The sequence below is a fragment of the Poeciliopsis prolifica genome, unplaced genomic scaffold, assembly GCF_027474105.1.
Source record: "Poeciliopsis prolifica strain line A6 unplaced genomic scaffold, Auburn_PproV2 SCAFFOLD033, whole genome shotgun sequence".
NCBI classification, from domain to species: domain Eukaryota; kingdom Metazoa; phylum Chordata; class Actinopteri; order Cyprinodontiformes; family Poeciliidae; genus Poeciliopsis; species Poeciliopsis prolifica.
The window spans coordinates 5,972,499-5,996,777 of NW_026562408.1; the positions used below are offsets into that span (position 1 = coordinate 5,972,499).

Below are 24,279 nucleotides of genomic sequence, written 5' to 3' on the forward strand. Positions count from 1 at the left end.
CATGGTTTCCAAAAGATTCTCGATCAAAGATGAAGTAAGTCCATTTTATTCAGAACTTATTATTCAACTGAAAAAAAACTTTTTTTTTCTTGAAAGTATTTTCCATTTTTCAGTATTAAGCTCTGCACTGAAATATTTTCTTGCAGTGTCTTCAACTAGGACTGCAGTAATGAGGAAACACCTGGTGTAACAGTTTTGACATTTTCTCTCATCTTCTTTGAGGATGACTGAGGATGTATTCAAAGCAGAACACAGCTTTCAGTGCATTGTACTGACTCCACTGAAAGCCTCTCTTACAACATCACAAAGAATTTGAATACAAGTGCACACACTAATATCACAGTACACCTGTCGATGTTTTATAAAAAGTTAGCTAATCGAGCTCAGAAGAATGTAATGCAAAAACACCAATGCTTTTTACGTATACTGCATGCAGAAGACTCTGTTGGTACAGCATAAGTACGCATTGCATTCTGTGCCAATGTTGGACATTCTGACAAACATAGGAAGGACTATTAACAGTGATGACAGTGTTATGTTGGAAGTATAATTGGCATTGGCATTTTGTCTCTGTCCCCACAGGACTTGCTTTGAATATGTTAATGAGCTTTTTCTGTGCTTTCTGAACAATGTACTCAAAGCTCTGTCTCTCCACTTTGAACAAATCCTCAGTCAGTCCCAAACCAGATGATGAACAAATTGTCACAACCTTAAAAGCAAGCAATTCTTCTGCCAGAATTTTAGATTAGCACATTGCATTGAGAAAAAAAAGTGTATTTCTGTGCAGAGTGGACTTCTTATGATGTGTTTTTTTTTAAGATAAAAAAGAGTAAGATCAAACCAGTAGCTTCAGTGTGACTGCTTTATTACCACTGTGTCTATTTCTGTCCTTTTCTTGTTTAAATATGTCAATGTCTATAATAGTTTCTCTGTCTGCACACTGTTGTTACTCTTTACAGTGTGTATACTGCTAGTACTATAAAAATGTCAAACTGTATGCATCCATGTGTTACAACAAACATTGTCAATTTTGTTCTTTTTCCAGTCAGCGTCTTTTTATTTGGTTTACTCTTTTTCTTCTGGCAATGACTCACTACTGAAATCCCAAAGGTTGTGCCTGAGTAGTTGCACTTTATCTGAGTCATTACAAAGCTTGCAGTACTTTAGCCCCTTTTCCTATCTACTACTTCAAAAACATATTTAAAAGGGCTTTTACACACTTTTAAAAAGTACACAGGTTTTTTTTTTTTTCGATTTTGTCAATGTTTTACAGAATTAGTCAGACAAGGCAATGCAGTGCTCACTCACTCGCTCTATGAGCATTTCAGTTTAATTTATCACTGTTGAAATGGGTTCCACAAGGAACCATCTAAGATCCCTAACTGCTTCCGTACAGATGTTTCTCAAGCTTAGAGATAGAACTTCATGCTAATCTCTATGGTAGAGGAAGATTAAGTGTATTTCTTTTTTTTCCCCCATTGAAAAATCTTTTTAGGATTCTATGAAATATGAAATAAAATATTTAATGACCGAACATGTAAAAATAGAAAAATATCTAGGATTAATATTATATTTTCAGTTGTATTGTAGAAGTGGTGTTTAAATGAGCAGAAAGGGAAAAAAATAAAATATATGTTTCATAATGATATGAAAGTGTGCCAAGGGTATTTTTACATTTGACTTGCAGTCTGAGATTCTGATCTGCAATCATTATTTTTTTTTTAGCAACACAAAACAACATGATAATGTTTTCTTCCAAAAGAGATCGGAAAAATAAAAAACATGAAGTTCTGCACGTAATAATTGTCTGCGTACTGTTATTGTTATTTACGGTAAAAAGTTAGTAGTCTGCCGTTAATGCCTGTCAGTTAGGGAGGAGGAAAATACCTTTAAATTTGATTAAATTTTAAGTGCTTTTCCGTGAAATATTATAGTGCCAGAAACATGTTTTTACCTTCGTGACTCCAGAAAACAACTCTGAATATGTATCAGTGTCACATTGATGACGTGTACTTACGGGTCCTTCTGACTTCCGGGTCTGGATAAATAGACTGCAACGGAGCTGTCTCACCTAAAAGATGTGAGTGTAATCGCTTTCTTGTTTGATATTTTCAGAGAACATAGATTGTTGTCAGTGTCCGGTCCGTATATTTAATAGCGCTCTTCTCATTCTCCTTATTAGGTCCAAAGTAACATTTAAAATCACCCTCACGTCGGACCCCCGGCTGCCATACAAAGTGTGAGTTCTCTGACAGCTCAGCACTAACAGCTGTGGTTTATTGTGATTTCTCCCCCCCAGCCTCTTTGCTCTACATAATTTGGAGTTACAGTTTGCAGTGGAAATAATGCTATCTTGTCAATAAGCCTGATTACGAAGCAGCGTAACAACTGATGAGAACAGCCATCAAAAAAAAAAAAGAGAAACGAAAGTTATATCAGGAATAATAGCTTCTTCTAGTTTGCTTCCAAGCGCTAATTTATTTTTATTTTATTTTTGGTAATCCTTTGACTTGACTAATTGTGCGAATATTTTTCTGAAGGTTTGTCAAACAGGCTCTACGGATAATTCTATATTCAGATATTATATCTTGATATTTTGCGAAAAACTTATTAGGTTTCATGTTTAATAATCCTAAATCGATATGGTTAGATTTTGTACACATTTTCCTTAATTTGGAAGCATGGCAGTGAGGTTTGTTTGGTCTTTTTTTTAGCTCAAATAAGAAACTACAAAACAAATGATAGTTGTGAGCTATAAGACCTTGATGTAGGTGAATTGCTTAAGTACATTTTAAGAAAACGTTTTAATTATTATTATTATTTTTTTTAAGATCTTAAATGTTTGGTTTAACTTACTGAAATTTATATTGACTCTACTCTAATCTAGACACAAATGTGCTTAGATGTTGCGGCTAAACATATTTCTACGTTAATAAAATAAGGCCTGGCAGGAAAATTAAAGTGCAAGTAAGCACCAGCCACTTGAAAATTGTACAAGCATTTTTTCCCCCTATACAAGTTTGTGTAATATATATATTTTTGCTTACAGGAAATGGTTGGTTACAGTGATGCTGAAAACTTTAGCATGACCAATGCAAAAAACGTTGATGCTAAAAGCTTTATCATCACTCATCTTGAAGATTTCTGTCAATTGCTTGACACCAGAAATGTAACTCCACATCAATTTTCAGTTTCTCCTCTACTCAGACGTTTGTGTTGTATTTGTATATCGGTTCAGGATAATTTGTGTAATCCGAAAGCTTTGTTTGACATGATGCAAACTTTACAAACAATTAACAGCCTCCCTCTGCCTAATGCAACTACACCCCAAACTGTGTTTCCCACACCTTGCCTCAGAGCTCATATGATGTAGTTTTTTTCTGTTGCAACATTTCTTGCTGCATCCTTACATGTCAAAGTTATACATAGTGCATGGTTGCTTGTTTGTGATAGGTCAATGTAGAAACAGTATTAAGTCAGACTAAATCATTCTTCAACCTGCTTTTGCACATTAACCTCTGCTTAACTTTCAAGAATGGCTCCAAGTGGAGAACAGTAAGTTGTAAGTGGTAAGATAATTGGGCCAAGCAGAGCATTCTGAATTTTGAAAGGAAGCTATTTAACAGCCAGATGAGATCTGACTTAGGCTGTTTGCATAGATAAAGAGAGTATGATAATGAAATGGCAAATTAAGTCTATAAAAGAACTAAGCATTAGATTTCTAAAGGTTATCCTCTGTTTAAACATTATTAGCCTTTATTAACTGACTTGTCCATACTTTCCTCAAAGTGCTGCCTTAGTAGGTGCTTCACTCTGCTCTCTGCTTTTTCCTGCTCCACTGACTAATTGATTTTGTCCAACATGACATCTCCTGTCTTCATATTGTCTCAGTTGGCTATCAACATTTAACTCAAACTTTAAAATGTCTGTGTTTGTTCTGCTGTATCCTCAGGAGTTTTCTGACAGCTGTTACTTTTAGCTAAAAAGCATTTTGATATTTTTTTTGCCTTGCCTTTGTTTTATTCCTTTCAGATTAAGTGTCCCAGAAAGCACACCTTTCACAGCGGTTTTAAAGTTTGCTGCTGAAGAGGTAAGCTTGCATTTTGTCTGAAATATTTGCTCACCAGCATGGTTCTGAACTTAAAAAAAATTATCTAAAAGTTGCAGGAAAGCTTATCTAGATGACTTTATTTGATAGTACTAGATATAAGGAGAGTATCGTGGTTTAGCTGTTTTTTGGAAGAACGGATAGAAGGGGGGAAATCTAGTTGACATAGTTCTGCGTACCAAAAAACAAGTAATCAAATCAACATTGAATGACGTTGAAGTCGTTGGAAACTGTTGCGAAAAGATTAACCATTAAGTGCTTAGTAGGCGACAGAATGATGCATCTGTTTGTCTTGAGTCAGCTTTACGATATCCAGATCTTGGAAAAAAGAAATTACCTATATTTCTCCATGTTGTGTTTGTATAAACCGACAAGAGTCCTGAGGTCCAGAGAGAGATTAAGCTAAAAGTGTCTGTACTGGCTGTTTTTCCAGGGTGCTGGCAGGGTGTTAATTTAGTTCAGTTATGAACCAGCATACTGATGGAGTTTTGTTTTTGCCATGGATGTTTCCTTTACACCACAAAACACACAGCTCCAGAGAGGGACAGTGATGGGATAAAAGAAATTTGTTTTAAATTAAGTTGTTTTTATCACTTTTATTCTGTCAAAAGATTTTCCCAGAATTTGTCTCTAAATTTCAGTTGTGCTCATTTTGATGTTGTGTTTCTTGGTAAAACCCTTTCTGAAACATTGATTTAGACAGATATAAAATCACAAAGATGGTTGTAGATTTGGCATTTTCATTTATGGTGACTTTAGCAAACTCAAACAAAAGCTACCAGTAAATAGCTGAGCTTGGCCTTACCTGTATTTCACATTTACTCTCCTTTCTAATACCTGCCAGTTGCGTGGTAGACAGTTCTTAGCCAACCTTATCTTTCTGGTGCCAGATTGCTCCTTCCCACCTCCCCTTTGCAAATCCTACCAGTTCTCATCCTCTTTCTGCTGAGCACTGAAGTATGGCCTTTATTGTGACCAGGCTGATGGATTTTTCTCCCAGAAATCAAGCCTGGCTTCTTTTTTCCCCTCAGCTTCTCACACCAAGTGTGTTAGCCCAGTTTTTGTCTTTGACAAGTACAAGACATTTCTGAAAACACATTTTCTTTTTGCATGTTTCACAGGCTTTGCATGTTTTGGGACATTGCAACAGCATGTTTTTTTTTTTTTTTTTTCCGCAAAGTGTTCCTCACTGAGAGTTTTAGTGCGCAGAAGTTTTTCTTTTTTTCCTAAATGTGTGTTTTGTTTGCATTAAGTTTTTGGTCAAGTAATCTATTTTTGTGCACATTTCAAATTTCTTAGCAATTACAATTTTCTGCTGCTGACATACTGAAAACAGCTTCTGTTGAGAATTTCACTGCTGAGAATATTGCAATTACACAAATCTTGTTTCTCCTTCTTACAGTTCAAAGTGCCATCAGCAACAAGTGCCATTATAACAAATGGTAAGGTCAAAGGGAGAAAAGTCTTTCACCCTATTTTACATACATCTTAGCCTGTTTAATACACAGTCCTGAACTCTTAATATGCTCCCCATGAAGTAAACTGTTACTACTAGATATTATGGAATATTAGTTTTGTTTAAATAACGTTTAAACAATATAATTTGCTGAACCATCTAGCTGTGGTTCACCAAATGATCATGTAGCTTTTAAATATGGAAGCTAAGTATTAAGTTTCCTATACTTTAAGCAAATTAAAAACTCAAAAGTAAAGTATGGTAATAACATTTGTACTATACATATACATACGTACGTGTGCGTGTGTATGTATGTAAGTAAAAATTTAAGTTATCACATTATATTCATATAATTGATCAATATGTTTCAACAGTATTAGGAGTAATTAGAAAACTAGGTCAGAAATCTTAACCTGCTGATTCTTTTTTTCCATCTGAAAATCTCTGTTGAAAGTTTATCTATTTAGTTTAAACTTTTTGAAAATTACAAATCCTACTAACAGCATCACCCTGTTTGTTGATTTTCAGTGGATCACCATGCTCTTTTTAGACGGCAAGGTTTGAATTTAAAAGAGAAAATGTATCTGGAGGAAATGTCATCTATTTAATTGAAACCAAAATTGGGTGCGAAATGTTTATTGTCAGTATATTTTGTAGAGAACGATTGGATGCAGCCATAATTAGGATTTTCTCATCAGAAATCTAAATGACAATATGACATTGGTGCAATTCTGGCTATTTTGTCTTTACAAATAGTAGTGACGTGAAATTTGCATTTAAATGGCTTCAATATGACTAATGTTTCAAACATCAGATTTACTTTGATCAGAATGGATGTTTTGATCTTCATTAGTTAAGATAGAATTGCCTGTTGGTGAGTCACTTTGTCATTCTGTTGCAGCTTATTTGCATGACAACTGTCATTGCTCACATTATGTGTTTCTTTCCAGATGGAATAGGAATCAACCCTGCCCAGACTGCAGGTGAGCTATGATGATGTTTTCCTGCTTTTGCTTTCTCCACTCATTAAAACAAATACCACATTGAGATAATTGTTTTTGTCCTGTTAACAAAAATCCTATTTAGAAATTTCAGCTTTTCGTTTTAGCCATAATTGTTGTATGTGGAAGCCCAATCAGTTCTGGAGGCTTCTTTTAATATATTTTTTTCCAATTCCTAATAATGGTGAGGAAGTTTTTTGAAGTTTGTTTTTCACAAAGACTTTAATTAAGAGTGGGAAAAAAAATTGGGATACAGTTAGCATGGTTCCAAAAAGAAACAGAAAAATAAAATGCTTATCAAAGGTTTTCTTAATGTTTCGCTGCTAATTACCAAGCTAGTTTCATAGAAAGTTTCATCACAGAGAGATTCTCACTGCTGCTGCTTTTATGTTTTTATTATGTTGAGTTGAAAAAAAAAATCTGTTTGTATGTTTTTAACTAAAAATAAAAAACTTGTATTTTAGTTGAAAATGCTGTATTTGACAATGAAAATCTTCTCTTTTTTTCCTTTTAGCTTTTCTTTGTTATAAGTAGTTTTTCACATTTATATCGGGGGAAATAAATAAAATTTGCTTTTATAAACTTAGAAAGAATCAAAACTAATCTCAGTTTGAGATGTATCACAAAGGATGCTTTTTTATTTATTTATTTTTGTATTACTGATCTGAGTAATTTGAAACTGAAGTAGAAGCTTTCCACGTTGACAAGTGTTGCAATTAAATTTGAGTTCTTTAACAGTTCCTGGCAAAACTATACATATCATATTATATACAGTTAAAATAACTCTTTTCTCATGTTACAACCACAAACTTTAATATATTTCATTGCAATTGCATGTCCTGATCAATATTAAGTTGTGCATAATTTGAAACGGCAGGAAATCTATGCATAGTTTCTCTTTTTTGGGGGGTTTGGTGGGCACATACAGCGAAAGGCCCGAATGACGTTTTATCAAATATTTTGTTTTTTGTTTTGGTCTACAAGCAGAAGAGAACCTTCTAATGCTGTGGGGTGTAGTTATTCTTGCTGCTGATAAGTACTGTGCAGATCCATTTTAAATACTCTTGTGTCCCAAAAGTGTTGTTGACAAGCTCCTGCCTGTGAGTCACACAAAACATGCATCGTCGCTTGCCTTTCAGGATCATTGAGTACACACACAGTTAGAATGTATTCATTCAGACCCACTCTGATCTTTGATCTTTGTTTACATCTCACTGCTTTGCACTAAACTCTGTCAGAGAATATTTCTAAAGGCAAAAATGTTGAAAGTCAAGAATCAAAGTTCATAAAGACACAAGTCAAAAATATAAAGACACAGTGAAGACACAATAAAGACACAGACACAATAAAGACACAGAGCTGGAAGCTGTCTTCCTGCTCTGAAGGTGACATATTCCACCCAGAGATCCATCAATACAATGGGACCTCAGTCGTTCATCTAACAGCTTTACAGATGGTGGTAAAGGTCTCAATATAACTTCCACTGAAAATATGGTTCATCCCGAAGAGGTTGCTTTAGACTCCTCTTTTGAAACAGCAGCAAGTAGTTAATTTCACATCCCAAACCTCTTAAATATTATCTCAGAATTCGGTGAAATAAGCTTAAACCTTTTAAATTATGCATGCTTAAAAGATAAGACCTTTATGTGAGCGTTACTTGCAGTTCGTATGTACAGCAACTCATGAGTATAAAGAAAAGGCACACCAACTCAGAATTTAAATGTAATTTACATTGATGCCTCTTTGCAAGAGGAGTGGAGGTAACATTCAGTTTGGGTTAAAGTCACTCCAGCTTCTTATATTATTATTATCCCCACCTGAATCATGTGCTCTATGTCTCAGCCTCCTATTTCCCAGAGGTTAAACTTTCTCTTTATTCAGGTAATCAACCTCATCAAACAGTAGGTACAGATGACTGGGTTTTCTGCATAATGCAGGGTGAGATAATGTCTGCTTCAACCTGAGGTAAAGTGGAGGGTGTTCTGATAGGAACAAAAGAAATAGAGGTATGTTGTGTTGGGCTTTCACAACACCTTTTTTAGCCACACTACACTGCTTTGTGTGCGGCCAAGAATAGCCTCGGTTCAGACACCTTTGTCACATTGACTTTTTTTCACCCACTGCAGCCGCTTTTCTTCACATTCACACAACTGAGTACACAGTTGAAATTGATCGAATGTAATTTTAGTCTTGGGTTTCTCACACACTACTCTCATATCAGCCTGGCATAGCTGCACTAGGCTGCTTCTCTGAGGCGTAACAAAAGGTTTCAGAACAGTAGGGTTGGACTATGTGGGTACTCTGACCATGCTAAATCTTTGCATTTCCACTATTTCTATGAGGATGTTAATAAATTATGTCATTTGTAGTTTTAATATTGTCTTGTAAAATAATAATAAAAATAAAAAAAATAGAAACTGCAATTTGTGGTGTACAGTGCTTGGCGAAATAACTCAAGCTTGTTCATATTTCATCAATTTACAATCAACTTTAATGCATTTTAATTGGATTTTATGTGAAGACCAACAGAGTGTTTAAATAGATAGAAATTTATGCACAGGAATTTTTAAAAAATGTACACAAATCTAATTTTGAAGTTAGACATGCATGTTTACCCCACTTCCATCTTAAATGTGATATCTCTTGATGATACCCAGTTCAAACAAATGCCTTCAGAACTTCATAAGTAAATAGACTCCATGTGTGTCATTTAGGTTCAGCATAAATCCAGCAGTTCTGTGGCATCAGCATCAGTGTTTATTCACTAATGTTCTTTTAAAAGAACAACATGTTCTTTAAAGAGAACATTTTTGTTTTTTGCTCACTGATGTTCTTTTAGAAGAACAGGATGTCCTTTTAAATGCACATTAGTGAACAAACAGCACCATAAAGGCCAAGGAACACATCAGACAGGTTGGTATATCGTGGAAAAGTTTAGGCAGGAGGTTCATGATGACAATTGCTGAGATCCACAAGGCAGGTGGAAAACTCTGTCGACCTGACCTTAATAAAAGACTGAGAAGAAGAAGAAGAAGAAAGCTTCCTACATGTGGGGAATTCAGCAAACATGTGGCAGAAGGGGCTCTGGTCAGATGAGACCAACATTTAAATTACCACGTTTGACTCAGATGTCTTACTTCTAACACTTTGTTTCGTGCTGCTTTTCTCCTAGATGAGGTACACAAATGAGCTACTGTCGCTGTGTGTGGTCTGTTTTAAAGCCCCAGTTGTTGCTGGCAGATGGCTGCTCACTCTGAGTCAGTTTCAGCTGTAAGATTCTTCCCATTAGAAGAAAGTTCTCCTCTTTCCTGTTGACACATATATGCCCAGTATTAGGAATAGCTGCAGAGTTAAAGACCCAGTGTTCACAGTTTTTGTTGACAATAAACCTCTTCACCTATTTGAGTAACAAACTGAACCCAATAGATTGTCTCATAAAAAGGATCCAGTTGGATTTTATATTGCTGAATTTGAATTTGTTTTTGTGATTGGATTAAATTGACTGCTTGCTTATGTGTGTGAATTAAATTTGATGTGTTTTAACATAACATTTGTTTAAGTCGATGCTATAAAAGACAATCTGAAATGAAGTGAAACATTGTGGTGGCAGCATCAAGCAGGGGGATTGCTTTTTTTGTCAGCATGGCCAAAGAAGTTGGGGTAATTCTGAAAGAAAAAACCCTGAGAGTTGACTGGAGGTTTACCTTCAAGTAGGATAGCAACTAAACACACGTGGAGTTGTAATGGAATGGGTTAGGCAAAAGCATATCTATGTGTTGAAATGATCCATTGATCATCCAGACCTAAATCAAGTTGTGAATTTCTTTTAAAAGTTCTTCCCTTCCAATAAAGTCTGACTGAGCTTGAGCTCTTTCACATAGAATAATAATCTTATTTAAATCCACATACCCCAAAAGATTTGCAGTGAATGTTATCTCCTAAAAACCACTCACTGAATGGAGACTGAGTGCTTGTGTACACCATGCATTTTTATTAAAAATATGTTTCCACTTCACACAAATGAGGTCTGTTTTATCACATAAAAGGAAATGAATAATTTTTACAAGCCCTGTGTGTTATTATGTTGAAAATGTTGAATCCAACAAAAATGTCTAAACCCAACTTGTATATATCTTTGTATACAAACCCATAATTCTCAAGTAGTTTGGATTTTGTGCTTAGTATTTCGGTATTAAATCATAGAGAGAGAGAGAGAGTTTAAAAATGCTTGCTGCTGGTGAGTGGGTTTATTTCTGTTAGCTTCAGTGACTGTGAAAAGACCCTTTTCATCCCCAACATGAACTGTGATCCTCAGCTCTCCGTCCTCTGTTGCAGGGAACGTGTTTCTAAAGCACGGCTCGGAGCTTCGCATCATTCCCAGAGACAGAGTGGGAGGACAAGGAGACTGACTTATGCAGCATTTCCCTGTCGATGGCATAATGACTCACACCACAGAAACACACTTACGACCCAGGAAACACCGCAGCATGTTTCATATTTATTTTTTGAGCCCACACAACTGACAGTGACTCACATGAGAATATGCAAGTTTAAAGTTACTGGTGACACAAGAGTTGAGAAGTTATCAAGCAGGAGCTAAGGTTTGGAGTAACGACGAGAGAAATTACCTGAAATGTTGAGTAATAATTCTAAGCAAGGCAGATTTAGAATAACTTTTGTATTATTTTACGTTCCCAACAAACATTAAATACGTAAACAAAACATCTTTTTTTATTGCTTACTTTAGTTTAACCTGCATTGTAAATATGGCAGAGTAGCAAATCATTTTTTTTGTTTTTTTTAATAATTGTAATTAGATTATTTTATTGAATCTTGTTACTTTGCTGATGAATATAATTAGGTGGCTCACATTATTTCTTTCTGTAAAGCTCCTATCTGTACTACTTGCAGTACTGATGTGTTCTGAACTTGTGCTGTGGACCCAGTGGAAACATCTTATGAGCAAATAAAACTATCAAATTGAATTCTGCAAACACATGGCTCTCTGCTGCCCTCTTCCTTCTCAGTTTTTGCTATCAGACTGTGTTAAAGGCTGGTTGTTAAATTAAAAGGATATGCATTCTAGATTTTCACACATTAAATGGAGATAATTACTGACAGCCCACCAGGATTATTTTAATATGCAAAGTTAAGTTGGATTTATTATGATCAGGAGGTGCTGAGGAAATAGGATTTGCATTTAAAAAGCTGTGATTAGTATGCAGACACCATGAAATGGTGTCACTATCCATAACATTTTTCATTAAATGCATGAAGACATTAAATGCATAAAAAATTATGTAGTAATAAAAAAAACCCGAGTAACTCTTTCAAATTGCTCCACTATGAAAAAAAGCTGTTGATCATATCTGCTTAAAACCATCATTTTCTACACCTGATTTATTCTGCTCTTAATCGCCCAGATTTCCCCGGGCGGCTCTCCTGTCCGCCACAGGCACGCGTCTAAATAATGTTTTTCAATGATATGCTGTTCTTTAGCCCATTAAAATAAGACAGACACACCAAGTTGAAAACAAGCTGCAGAGAATAGTGCAAAGAAACTCAAATTTTGCCTTTCGCTATAGCCATTAGAATGCAGACCCAGATGGGAGGGAGGAGCAGGAGGGCCATTGCAAATGGATTTTCTAATTTATTTTAATCAAAGTCACTGCAGGGCAAATTCATCAGAAATCTACTTATGAAATGGCAAAAAGCCACAGTGTGTCTTGGGTGCAGCAGATGTCATCTATTTCAGGGCTACTGTTTAGGAGCCTAAAATTGACTTCTTGTTACAGACTCCTTAGTACTCCAGATATTTGCAAAATAGGCTTTAATTTCTGTCCAGTGCTTACACTGGCGTGGTTGTATGGGTTGACAAAAAAGATCTAATCTGTCTGAAAATACCAAACGGGACAGGGCACTGACATGTGGATCAGGGCAGGATAGATTGATTGCAATGATTTAGAAAATAAAGTCCATTTTCCATCAAATGGCTCTTCCCTTCGATCTTTTTGTGCTCTTTTCTTTGTTCTTTTTTGTCCCCACTGCTTTATAAATGTCAGCATGCACTCTTGAGTGTGCACTTTGGCCTCTCAATACAGGAAGCCAATTTTAAATGAGATCTGAAGATATCTCTTGACCTCTGATAAAATCTTTGCTTTAGCCACAGGTCAGCAAGTCAGAAAAAGAAATATCAGTTTGTGGAAACAGACTTTTTCTGACAGCACTGCTGATTAATTTGCTGTTCACTTTCACAGAAATGTAATGTAATATTGTACAATAATAAATGAGTGAAGGTTTTCACATGCAGACAGTGAGATCTTATCACTCATCTTGTAATAAAACTGAGTTTTCTCTCATCAGAGCTTTTAATATTCCTATTGACCTTATTTTGCCCTTTTCTGTCATAAATTCAGTATAGGAACAGTAGAAATACAATGTGAGGGATTAGTGAAGCCCCTACAACCTTCTTTTAACAAAACAAAAGTTTATTGACTTAGATATTGTGGTTATCTGCAGCTTGTTTTTTCTTTTATGTGTTTGCAGCATTTATTGTATTCTCACCTGGGAAAGGAGATTGTATTAATATAGGATATTAATAGAATCTGCTTTCTTCTAGGATGATCTCTTTGTTACTCTTGCATCACAAGAGACAATCTTACTGAGTTTTACAGAGGATGGGAAAAAGTGCTTATGTACATTTTATACCTTGATCAAAAATGGCAGCTTCCCATATGGACAAGCTGAGTGCCTTCTGCTGAAGAAATTTATTAACCGAGGAAACAAGGACTGAGTGTTATGGCTGCAGAAACTAGAATCCGTAGCAGAGTCCAGAAATGGTCTCCAAACTGCAGAACCCTGTATAGAATACACTTATGAAGATGTAGGACTTCTGGCAAAAGGAAAATCCTTCAACTTCACATCAAAACTGAAGCCAATAACAAAACTAAGAAGTGTTTGTTATTGGTTTGACAGAAAAATGATGCCAAACCTACATGAAACTTATTTTATAATGCAGTAAGTTTCTGGAATGTCCTTCCCAAAAGCCATTCCCGGATTTTTTTTTTTTTTTACATATCAGACCCATGGCAAACAAGCAACCAATTTTAATGAAGTCCATCAATTCTACCAAGAAATTTGACAAAAATATCAGTCAGTGTTGTGCCAGAAACTTGATGATGGATAAATAAAACTGTAATTTCTCTGTAAAAATACTTAAAAATAAATAACTAGAACCCAAAAAATTATGACTTTGATGTGAATTGTACATAATACAAGGTGCTAAATATGTGATTAATTGTTTTAAGCATATTTGGGGATTTTTTGTCAATGCTTCATCTCTTATACATATTTGTATAAGACAAAATTAAGCTCTATGTCTTTGCCTACTCTTCTGAACATTTGAATCACAAAATGTGGGCAGAACAAAATAATTCAGGATTCTTTAGAAGATTCATTAAAAAAAAATTGGGGACAGGCTGTCAAAGATAAAATAGGATATGCCTGACATGTCTGTACATTAATGTACTTTATAGAGTCTAATTTAATGCATTCTGTGAGAGAGCACTATGTTTAGACTGTTCCAGCTCTCAGTCCATGAAGGATGCCTAACCTTCTCTCAGAGCTGGCTGGTAGCAGAACTTAAAAGCTGTTTGTGACTGATTTTCTCTCAGGGATAAATTCAGCAGTCCAGTTCTGGCTGCCTGAGTCCTGATCCCCATTTTTCTTCTTTTCCTCATACAACATCGAAGCACTGCTATGCTGTATTTTTTCTGTCTTTCCTCTTCAAGTTACATGTTTTAGCTCAATCTGTTTAATCAGGCCTGCAGAAAAAACCATCTCCTGTTTTTGCATCTTTTTGCACCAACTTTGAGCCCATGTGAATTAAGGTTTGTGGGGATATTTTTAAATCAAGAGGGTGCAATTTAAGGACAACCAGCTTCTGGCACAGCTGATACGTATAGTAAAAAAATAAAAATAAAAAATAAAAACTGAGAGAGCAAAGTTTCATCTGATTTACTTTTCACAGCAGTAACTTGTTTAGGCTCAGTGACAGCATGCTGTGAGAGTGTGACTTTGCAGTTAGAACTCCACAAATACTCCAGTGGAGATGAAGCACTCACAGTGACACTGACACTTAATGAATCCTCTGTTCATCATCCTCCTCTCACTGAAAAAGAAACTACCCTAACAGGGTGATGTGTGGCGAGTCTTTTGGCAGTTTCCTAAATTTGGCGTTGATCTCATGGGATTGCTTTTTCATCATCACAGAAAAAGCGTTGGCCTGCTGAGAGCAACATTAACCCACCGAAACAGCCAAGGACAACCCGAAAAATCCTGCTGGGTAAATAAGTTTGGGGAAGGCTTGTTGATTTCTCTTGAGGGTGTTGTTTTCAGAATATATAAATCAAAATATGCCAAGCGCATGAATTTTTTAGGCTTCAATGCATTTTCTCTCTGTGCACTGCATGCAGATCCATCAAATCTACAACTTAACCAAAACTTTTTTCTAAACTAATTCCATCAGGATTTTTTAAGACAATGTGAGCAATGTGCCTACAAAAGAGCTTATGCAGTGGATGTAGGTTTTGTTGTTACACTGCTTAAACTGTTTTATCATTTCATCATATGATAATAAACTTCAAAGTATTATGATAAAACTTAGACTGGCTTATCTTTATAGTTATGCTGTCATAGGACAAACTGATTCCTTTTTCTAACTTTCTTCTTCTACTACTCTTCAATTTACATTATTTTGTTATTTCAACTGTTATTTTTATGTTTGTTTTGTTTTCTCTGTTATTTTTTTCTCCATAGATGATAGATTATAGGCTGGAGTTGTATTTTGGGATAAAAGTGTGAAATTATTTAAAGTAGTGTTACATCATAAAAAGTATCCCACACTGAAAACCCCTCACAGAAGTTTATTTCGTCCATCATCTCAAAATGAGAAATGTATGACACAAATGCAAATCTATCAGGATGTGACTGTCGATTTAAACTGACCGCTAGAGCGAGCAAAGCAATAATCAGATATGCAGCCAAGAGATCTGTGGTGGAACTGCTAGGATCTGCAGCTCAGGTGAAACAATCTGTCATTATGGCCACTCTTCGTACTTCCCAAATCTAGCATTAGAGAAGAGTGGTGCAAAGAAAACCATTGTTGAAAGAAAAGCATGAAACACTATTTAAATAAAAAATAAAACATAGAAAGGATGATGAAAACAACTCAGAGCCACAATGTTACAATGTACATGATAATGATAATGTACAAATAATCCAGATCTGTCTTAAAATCTCTCCCTTCGAATGCTCCACCACTTCTTCACCACCAGAGAGCAGTAGAAAATAAAATAACATAATCACATTAATTCTTCACTGGTCATTTCAATGTGAAGCAAAACCACATATATGTCAACAAGCCATTTAATTCAAACTTTATTTCATTGAAATCCATTAGTAATGTGAATTGTGTAATCTCAAAATTTTTTTTGTAAGATTGAAGGTCTTGTATTATATGTATATTTGCACTTTAAAAAATTGTTTTTTAAATTGTTTTCAGTAGGGGTGCTGTTTTTTAATTGCTTTTGTCTCCTGTCTTGATGATATGACAAGAAAGATATGAAAATGCTGCACAAGCACAGACAGACAATAGAGAGGAAGATCTGACATTAAGGGTTGCAACCTGCCACTGCCTGCAGGGCTGAGTGCTTCGTCTGATTGATACAGGCTCTCTCCTCATTAGGCTGATCACCTTTGTGAATCCTATTAAACAAAAACACAGCAGACAAAACAAAGAAGGAAAGAAAAGTTTCTTGTATATAATTTCAGGATTGAATGACATCATGGGAAGCAGCACACTTTGCAGAAGGAAGAAAGATCAGGTACAACAGTACAAGGTGGTGATTAAAATTCTGCCTTTTCTCTCATTTTTTAAGGCATTTTGATCTGAATAGTTTTTCTCACAAAATTCCCACAGTTCAAACTGCTATTTACCCAATCCTCATGTATTTGTTCCTGTGAATGAAAGGCAAAGATCCACAGACTGTTATCTGTTGCAATTTTGGAGTATGTGAGACACGGGAAGAAACTAGCAGTTTCACCCAATGGTAAACAGTGCCCAGAAAGGTGCTTTGTGTAAACTTACATGGTCATTGAGTTGATGATTACAGAGTACTGGCTGTACTGAAATTTTAGTTCAGATGAAAGAGTTCCCCTACAAACATGCATGCTCTAAATGTGTGAATTTCCACAACTATAATCTGAGAAAAAGATAGACCAGATGTGAAGCTTTGTGTAAAGTGTGTGTAGGTGAAAACTGGAATTAGAAGGAAGTGTTAGACTGATGATTCCTATTACATTTTCAACTGACCCAGAGAAATGTCATTTTAGGCAACAGGGAAATAAAAACCATGGTTGTGAAAGTCAAGTTGTTTCTTTTATGTGTTTTCTTCCAGAAAAGACAAGTTCTGTGAGGCAACAAAGATAGAGACGTTTGAGAGGAATTCTTTCAGCACTCCTCATCTTTTAGAAAGACGAGGAGTCTGTTTTTAGAAAACGCAGACACAAAACAGACTCGGTACTTCACCTCATAATTTATAAGTAAAAACACAACAAAATATAAAACAAACGGGCAAAGATTCATTACTTTAAACAAATTTCAAATAAAAACAAGCACACAATTAAAAACATCATGAAATCACAAAGATACATAGGTGTTTGTTGTGGTTTAAGGTCTTAAAGGACCAAAACACAAAGAAGAGGTAGGGATGATCACAAAAACAGTGTCTAATTAATAATAATTTGAAATAAGGAAAAATCTTCCAGACAGTGATATGGAGAAACAAAGAACAATTGCAGATGAATCAAGCAAAGACTGACTAAAAGGGAGCTAAGATGTTGAAGATGACTGCTGGAGTGGCGAAGCAATGATTCAAATGAACAGAATGTGGAACAGATGTGACATGGCAAATGCATGAGAAGCTGGGGAAGGAAAGGTTCATCAACACATCCTTCTCCACTAAGGTTCTTTAGAACCCTTGAATAAAATAAAACACTTAAAATCTTAGTGGTTCTTCACAAAGACTTCTGTGAATTATGTGATTAACAGTTGCGGTGGCTTCAAATAAAATAAGTAATACACTGAACAATCACAGCCCATATAGACACTCACTTCATAAGACTCCACTGCTGAAGAGAAAACATGACAAAGCTGAAAAACATTTGAAAAAGCTAATACAATACTGCGAGAAGATAGTCCAGTCAGATGGAAGCAACATGGAACTCTTTCGATGTCACATCCAAAGAGACATTTCTTGAAAGAGAAACTGCCCTGCTCTCCACCGTTAAACAAAAACACTGAAGTTTACAAGCTGTTTCCTTTTTTTTCTTTTTTACAATGGCAGTGTTCATAGAATCAAAGGAAAGATAAATTATGTCAGGACATTCATGATGAAAATCTCAAGATAAATTGTCAAGGTATTTCGGTAAAAAAAATGATTTCAAAATAAAACACTTAAATCCAGTCACATACCTCTGGAATAAGTGAAGATCAGAGGTCATAAAAGATGCCCTCCAGAACATTCAAGATTTGAAGACAGTTTGTGAGGAAGAATGTGTCGAAATAAAACCTGATCTCTTCAAAAAGGAGACCAGTTACTGTATATGTGTATAGGTTATGAGGCTTTTCCTATTCCCTACATTCATGTCTAAAATATATGGAATATGGAGTTTGTCATATTTAATCCACAGCACAACCAGCATAACGCCCAGTAGCATGCAATCCAAATCTCCTCTTAATAACTAAGTCTGTGTATTATTTATACAGTGTTTTATAATGTATTACTTTTCAAGCTGACATTTATTTTTTCTGAATTCTTCTCACTGTTGCAGAAACTCACTTGATCCTGTGCATATATTCCTTAGTGTTTCTCTAAAAAGTGTCTGTTCACTCAACTGATAAACCCCTGTTCTTTCTTGAATATTATTTTTCATTGTACAATTACTAGCATCAGACAGTTTTGTTTTATTTTTGCAAGTACATTATTTTAACATTTCTAGATTTGACTATACATCAAACTATTTCAGCACATTTTACTTGAAAAACATTGAATATGTGTGCTCAGAGTATTCTACTTTATGAGAATTATCATTGCCCTTTCCTAATGTACGTCATAGTGTGTTCTTGTCTTACTCCATATCTCCACACAGTAATTTATGGCTAATAAAATGCTGCCATCCTCTGTGCTATTTTTGCTTTTACTTGTTTAATTTGACAGTTCCAGTACATTTTATAGTCTAAATCAAATAAATATGTTATATTAGTTTAAGTACCTGGTGATGTAGAGAAGGATTTCAGCTTCATTGTGCCACAGGGGTTTAAATAAAATGTGTTTAAGTGGGGCTTTTAAGATAAAATGTCAGGAAATGTTTTTTTGTTTCCTGAACATTACTTTACAGCATTTTAGTTTAACTACTGAAGTACAAAAATCCCAAACAACTTTCTTGCCTTTGGCAAACATTTATCATATAAAATACTGTTTGTGAAGGAGAAAGAAAATGAGACATGACTTTCAACTGTTTTTACAAGTAACAACCTGGAAATTATGACAAATATTGCTGCGATTGCAGCTGCAAGCGTTATGCAGTATGTCTTTATTAGCTTTGGAAATCAAGAGACTGTACTCGTTTTCCTTCCTCAGTCAGATTGGATAGAGAAGGGTTGATAGACATAATTTTTCCAGTCACAGATACTCATTTGAATTTAGATCTGAAGTCTCTATGGACCATTTTTAACACCTGAATATAATTTCAAATAAGTCATCGAGTTTGAAGATTTGGTTCTGATTTTTTTAGTTGTTTACAGCCTGTAAAAGTTTGTATTCCAGGTTTGGACCTTTTACAGTCCCAATCAAAACTCCTGTTAACTCCTGCTGAACAGTTAAAGTAACCCTCATGATGCTGCCAACACCATGTTTCATCATGAAAATTGTGTGTGCAATGTGGAATGCAGTGATAGTTTTCCACCATGCTATGTGTATATAGAAAAAGTTTATTGTGCTCTCATCTGACCAGAGCGCCACTTGAAAGATGTGTGCTATGTCCCTTACATGGTTTGTGTCAAACTGGATACAGGACTTTTTTAGGATTTTCTTTCATCAGTTGCTTTCTTTGCCCCACTTAGATTTACTGAATATAAAAACAAGGAGCATGAATTCTTTGAAAATCACTGTAAGTATATTCTTGTGTAGATAAATGATAGGATTCATTTTGAATCACTACAGCACAAGTTATATTGAATTTCTATTCAAGGTCTATGAGCTGTGATCTGTGTGTTGTGTTAAAATGTTGTGGCTCATCTGTGTGTCCTCTATTTTTTATTGTAATTGTTATGCATATTTTAAAAACATAATCATAATATTTACTTACCATGTGATGCAGTAAACTGTCCTGATTCATTCGAGAGTTTACAATCCTCCTTTAAGTTGATCCTAGTAACTAGAACATAAAATCCAATTAAGAAAAAATATTTTTTTCACAAAAATCTTCTATTTTAAATGATTGAGCCCATAGAAAATTTTATAGTAACTCATGACAACCATACCAAGGTTTATTCTATAGCAACCGTTTTTTTTGAACAGCTGACCCTTACAATGTCATTAGTTGGCAGTTTTGAATTTTTCACTGAGCCGTGTAGTCTAAAACCTCAAAGTCTCCACGTGGGGCCTTATCATTGCATAGCAGCTGCTGCGCAGAGGGAACCCTATATTCTGCGCTGTGAGAATGTGCCATAAATATGCGACTGAGCTTTCCAAAACTTCTATTGTACCTGTGAGGTGATAAGAGAGCTGCAGGGATTAACCAGATTTGGAGTGCTAATTGGTCACATGGGAACAGAAGAAACGTCTGTCTGACTTGAGGGTCAGAATGATGGGGATAACACAAACACGTGCCCATCAATGAAAATTCTGTGTATCATTTAATCTTAGTTTTCTTTGAAAATAATAAAGCTATAAACAATTATTGCAAGACAAATTTGCAGATGAAAATGCGCAGGGGTCTCTAATTTTGTCTAACTTATCTTGTGATTGTCCTCAGGTTTTGATATTCAATGCAATCTACCTTATGGATTTGCATCAATGTCATGCATGCATAGCTGTTTTTCTCTTGTAAAGTCACAAGAAGAATGTGTTTCTGGATTTCAGGCATAAACAGCTGGAAACAAATAAGGCTGGTCTTTGTGTTTCAAAATAACATGCCTCTGGAAGCCCTCTAATCACCATGCTTTCTAAACCCAGAGAAGGAGAATGGAAAATTGACTGTGGCTACAAACACTGGTAAGGCTTACATCCAGCATTGCAGCTGTCTTCCTTGTGAGTTTAGACATTTTCAAATGTTCATGTTGGAAACCTGTCAGATTATTGAGCAATGAAAAACTCTGCAGAAAATTGATTCATAAAAGTTAAAGAGTGAAAGGTTATAAAAAGCCATTCATCAACAAAATGAGACTTCTTCTCTCATGGATAACTAATGAAGATTGAACCTTCTAAAATACCCATTTACATTACCTGCTGGGTAAAATATGTGCTGAACCCATCAATGTTTTCTTTCTGTCAATATATTTTAAATTTTTCTTTTGACATAAAATGCACACCACATATTGGCAACAACTCAAATAACCCAGACATCCAAAGGAATAATATCAAATTGGCTCTGATATTAATTACATACAAAAAATAAATAAATAAATAAAAATAAAAAATAAAAACCTGCAGTGAACTAATTACAGAAATGTACTACATACTTTATGGACAAAACTTATTTTAGTAATAATCAACATTTTTCTGAATGGAAACATAATACTGGGCGAGATGTTGACCCTTCCTTCCACATAAAGGTTTATAAATGTGAGAAATTACTCAAATTAACATATAGTACAAGAAAGGAGGTTATGCAAAACATTATCGTTTTTGTTTTCGTGAAAGCTAATTATCTGTTCTATGTGCCTACGTTTTTGATTATAGCAACAGTTTAGAGAATTTAGAATTATTTTTTTTTTATTATAAATAACCAAAACAAGAGGAAGGTTGTTATTTTATATATTTATATGAAAGAACTTTTTCATATAAGTATTATCTTTATTTTTTACCTCACAAATGTGTGTGTGCATGTCAGTCATGAGTACTGTGACAGAGTTTAGGTCACTAATCAACATATTAACCTTCTTCAGAGTTAGCTAACACTAGTTAACTAACCAACTAGCTAACATTGCCGCCTATACTTTATTGTGCATGTGTATTATTTGTGTGTGCGTGTCTGTGTGTGTGTCTCTGTGTGTGTCTGACACCCTGGATGAGAAAACTAAGTGAGTGAGTGTGTTGAATGACATGCAAAACCTGTTGATTATTGTGTTCAAGGTTTTTGCTTTTATCATCTCGATAAAAAAAATTATAACTATATAAATAATGCATAAATAAATGAGCTGTAAAAGAATAGAGTGCCTTCTCCAGGTCGGAGAATGTCCTGCCTCAAGTGGAAGATTTAAGTATCACGACATCTTGTTCACGAATGAGGGAAAAATGGAGCGGGAGATCAACAGGCGTATTGATGCAGCGTCTGCAGTGAAGCGGGCGCTGTACCAGTCTGTCATGGTGAAGAGAGAGCTGAGACAAAAATAATTAAATTCCTGTATTGTCAATTTTATTGTCAGAAAAATATGACAGACATGATAAAAAACTGATGGATATACTATCAATAAACATATGCACACACACAATCAAGCATCCACACACATATGTATATAAACATATAAACATAACTATACAATATACATACTTACACATGTAAGTATATTGTTGCAAGTATGTACACATACATACATACATACATACATACATACATACATACATACATACATACATACATACATACATACATACATACATACATACATACATACATACATACATACATACATACATACATACATACATACATACATACATACATACATACATACATACACAAATATATTTGAAAGATACTGGCAAATACATGGTGGTCAGAGAGTAGTGAGCAAGCTCTTGAATTATTGAATCATCTATCTTCTTGTCATTGGATGCACAGCTGAAGTGACACTCTGTCCAGTTTCATCTGTGTATGTGTTTGTAGACAAAATAAGAACCAAATGGTATGTTTTAAAGCAATAATGTGAATACATGTATGTTACAGTTTCCATGAAAAAGTCATATGTGTACTGCTCCTATTTCCTAATAGCAGAGTGTTAGAGACACTTCTGTTTTCTATTACCTTGGGTAAAACCTGAAACACACAGACTGCCAAACCCTTCAGCAGGTAACATCAGAATATGAGAACATTTCTAGTGACACTACAAAAAAGAGATTTTGGGAGAATCGAATATGAGCATCTGCGATAACTTTTAAATCAAACTTTATATCTGATAGTTACACATTTTATAGTGTTCTCTGGATTTGTTTGGTGATGGATAATGATTTGAACAGAATTTATATGAAGATGTTTGTTTAATTAAGTGTTTATATGTATTGTATGGAGAAAAATAAAAACTATTCACAAACTATTGCTTATTGATTCGCTTTGATATGGAGGACAAACTATATGACTTTATGAAAGAGTGAGGTGAGGTTCTTATTGGTCATACTTTTCTAGACAAAGAAAGCCAAGTAGATGTATCTTTTGTGAAAGAGGGAATCCTATGTATCGCCAAAAATTGTTTATGTGCACGGATGACAATGATGTAGGTGTAAAATATTTTTCTAATTACAAATATTTGGCATTGATCAGTCTGTGCTATTATGCTATAAAGTTTGTGAAAGTTGAAAACATGTTACTTTCCTGTTGTTTATAAAATGTTGATTAATTGTGCAGCTGCTGCTATTCTAGCTGCTCTTCTATTTGATTATTCAAATATAGACTGACTAATTCTACCAGCTGTGCCCTCAGAAATAGTTATGATCAGCCAGATTTGGCCTGTGGGCACTGAGTTTGACACATGTGCCTTAAATCATGAGGACATTTGTTGCCACAAGTATTAACTCCTTTAATCATTAGGATATGGGTGACATGATAAAAAAAAGTTTAAAAATAAATAAATAAAACCTGGCAAAACCTGGAACACGTGGTTTATTAGACCACAACCAGTTGTTTCTATAACCATATAGGAAGAAAAAAGAAAGACAGACAGAAAGAAAGACAAAACAGAGTTCACTCAAAACGTCTGAGTTAAGACTAAAACATTTTAGAACATACATTTAGCATGTTAACTTAATAAATTTGTTAAAACTGTTTTTACATCATTGGTTGAAAGTAAAAGTCTAATTGATCATTTTACTTAAGGTGTCTGTGTTTGAAAAATAAAATTAAAGACACCTTCATCGTGATATGTCATATTTAATTTATCTTATCATTTCGCAAAGTGCTTGTACCTGGAGAAAGCCGATAAATGGTGTAGTGCCAAGTCAATTATATCCACTGGAAGTAATTCAGCTCATCTTCCTAATCCAGCCTCTTTTGGTGACTGTCAAGTGTAGTGACCATTAGCGATGCTGGTGACCCCACAAGCCTTCAAAAATCCTCCAATACGTGCAGGGATGGGCGGGAGCAGCTCAGCCAGTGCTTCTCTGGAGCATGAAGTTAAAACTCGTGTGCGCTGTGGAGGCTGAGTATGTGGATGCTTC

General features: G+C 35.0%; 1 protein-coding gene across 1 annotated transcript; it reads left to right on the plus strand.

Moving 5' to 3' along the window:
* Positions 1-1,990: 1,990 nt before the first annotated feature.
* ufm1 (ubiquitin-fold modifier 1) lies at positions 1,991-11,561 on the plus strand. Its single transcript, XM_055051592.1, has 6 exons — positions 1,991-2,080; positions 2,183-2,239; positions 4,033-4,090; positions 5,511-5,550; positions 6,515-6,547; positions 10,901-11,561. Coding segments are annotated over exons 1-6 (264 nt in total). The 5' UTR covers positions 1,991-2,078; the 3' UTR covers positions 10,975-11,561.
* Positions 11,562-24,279: the final 12,718 nt, after the last annotated feature.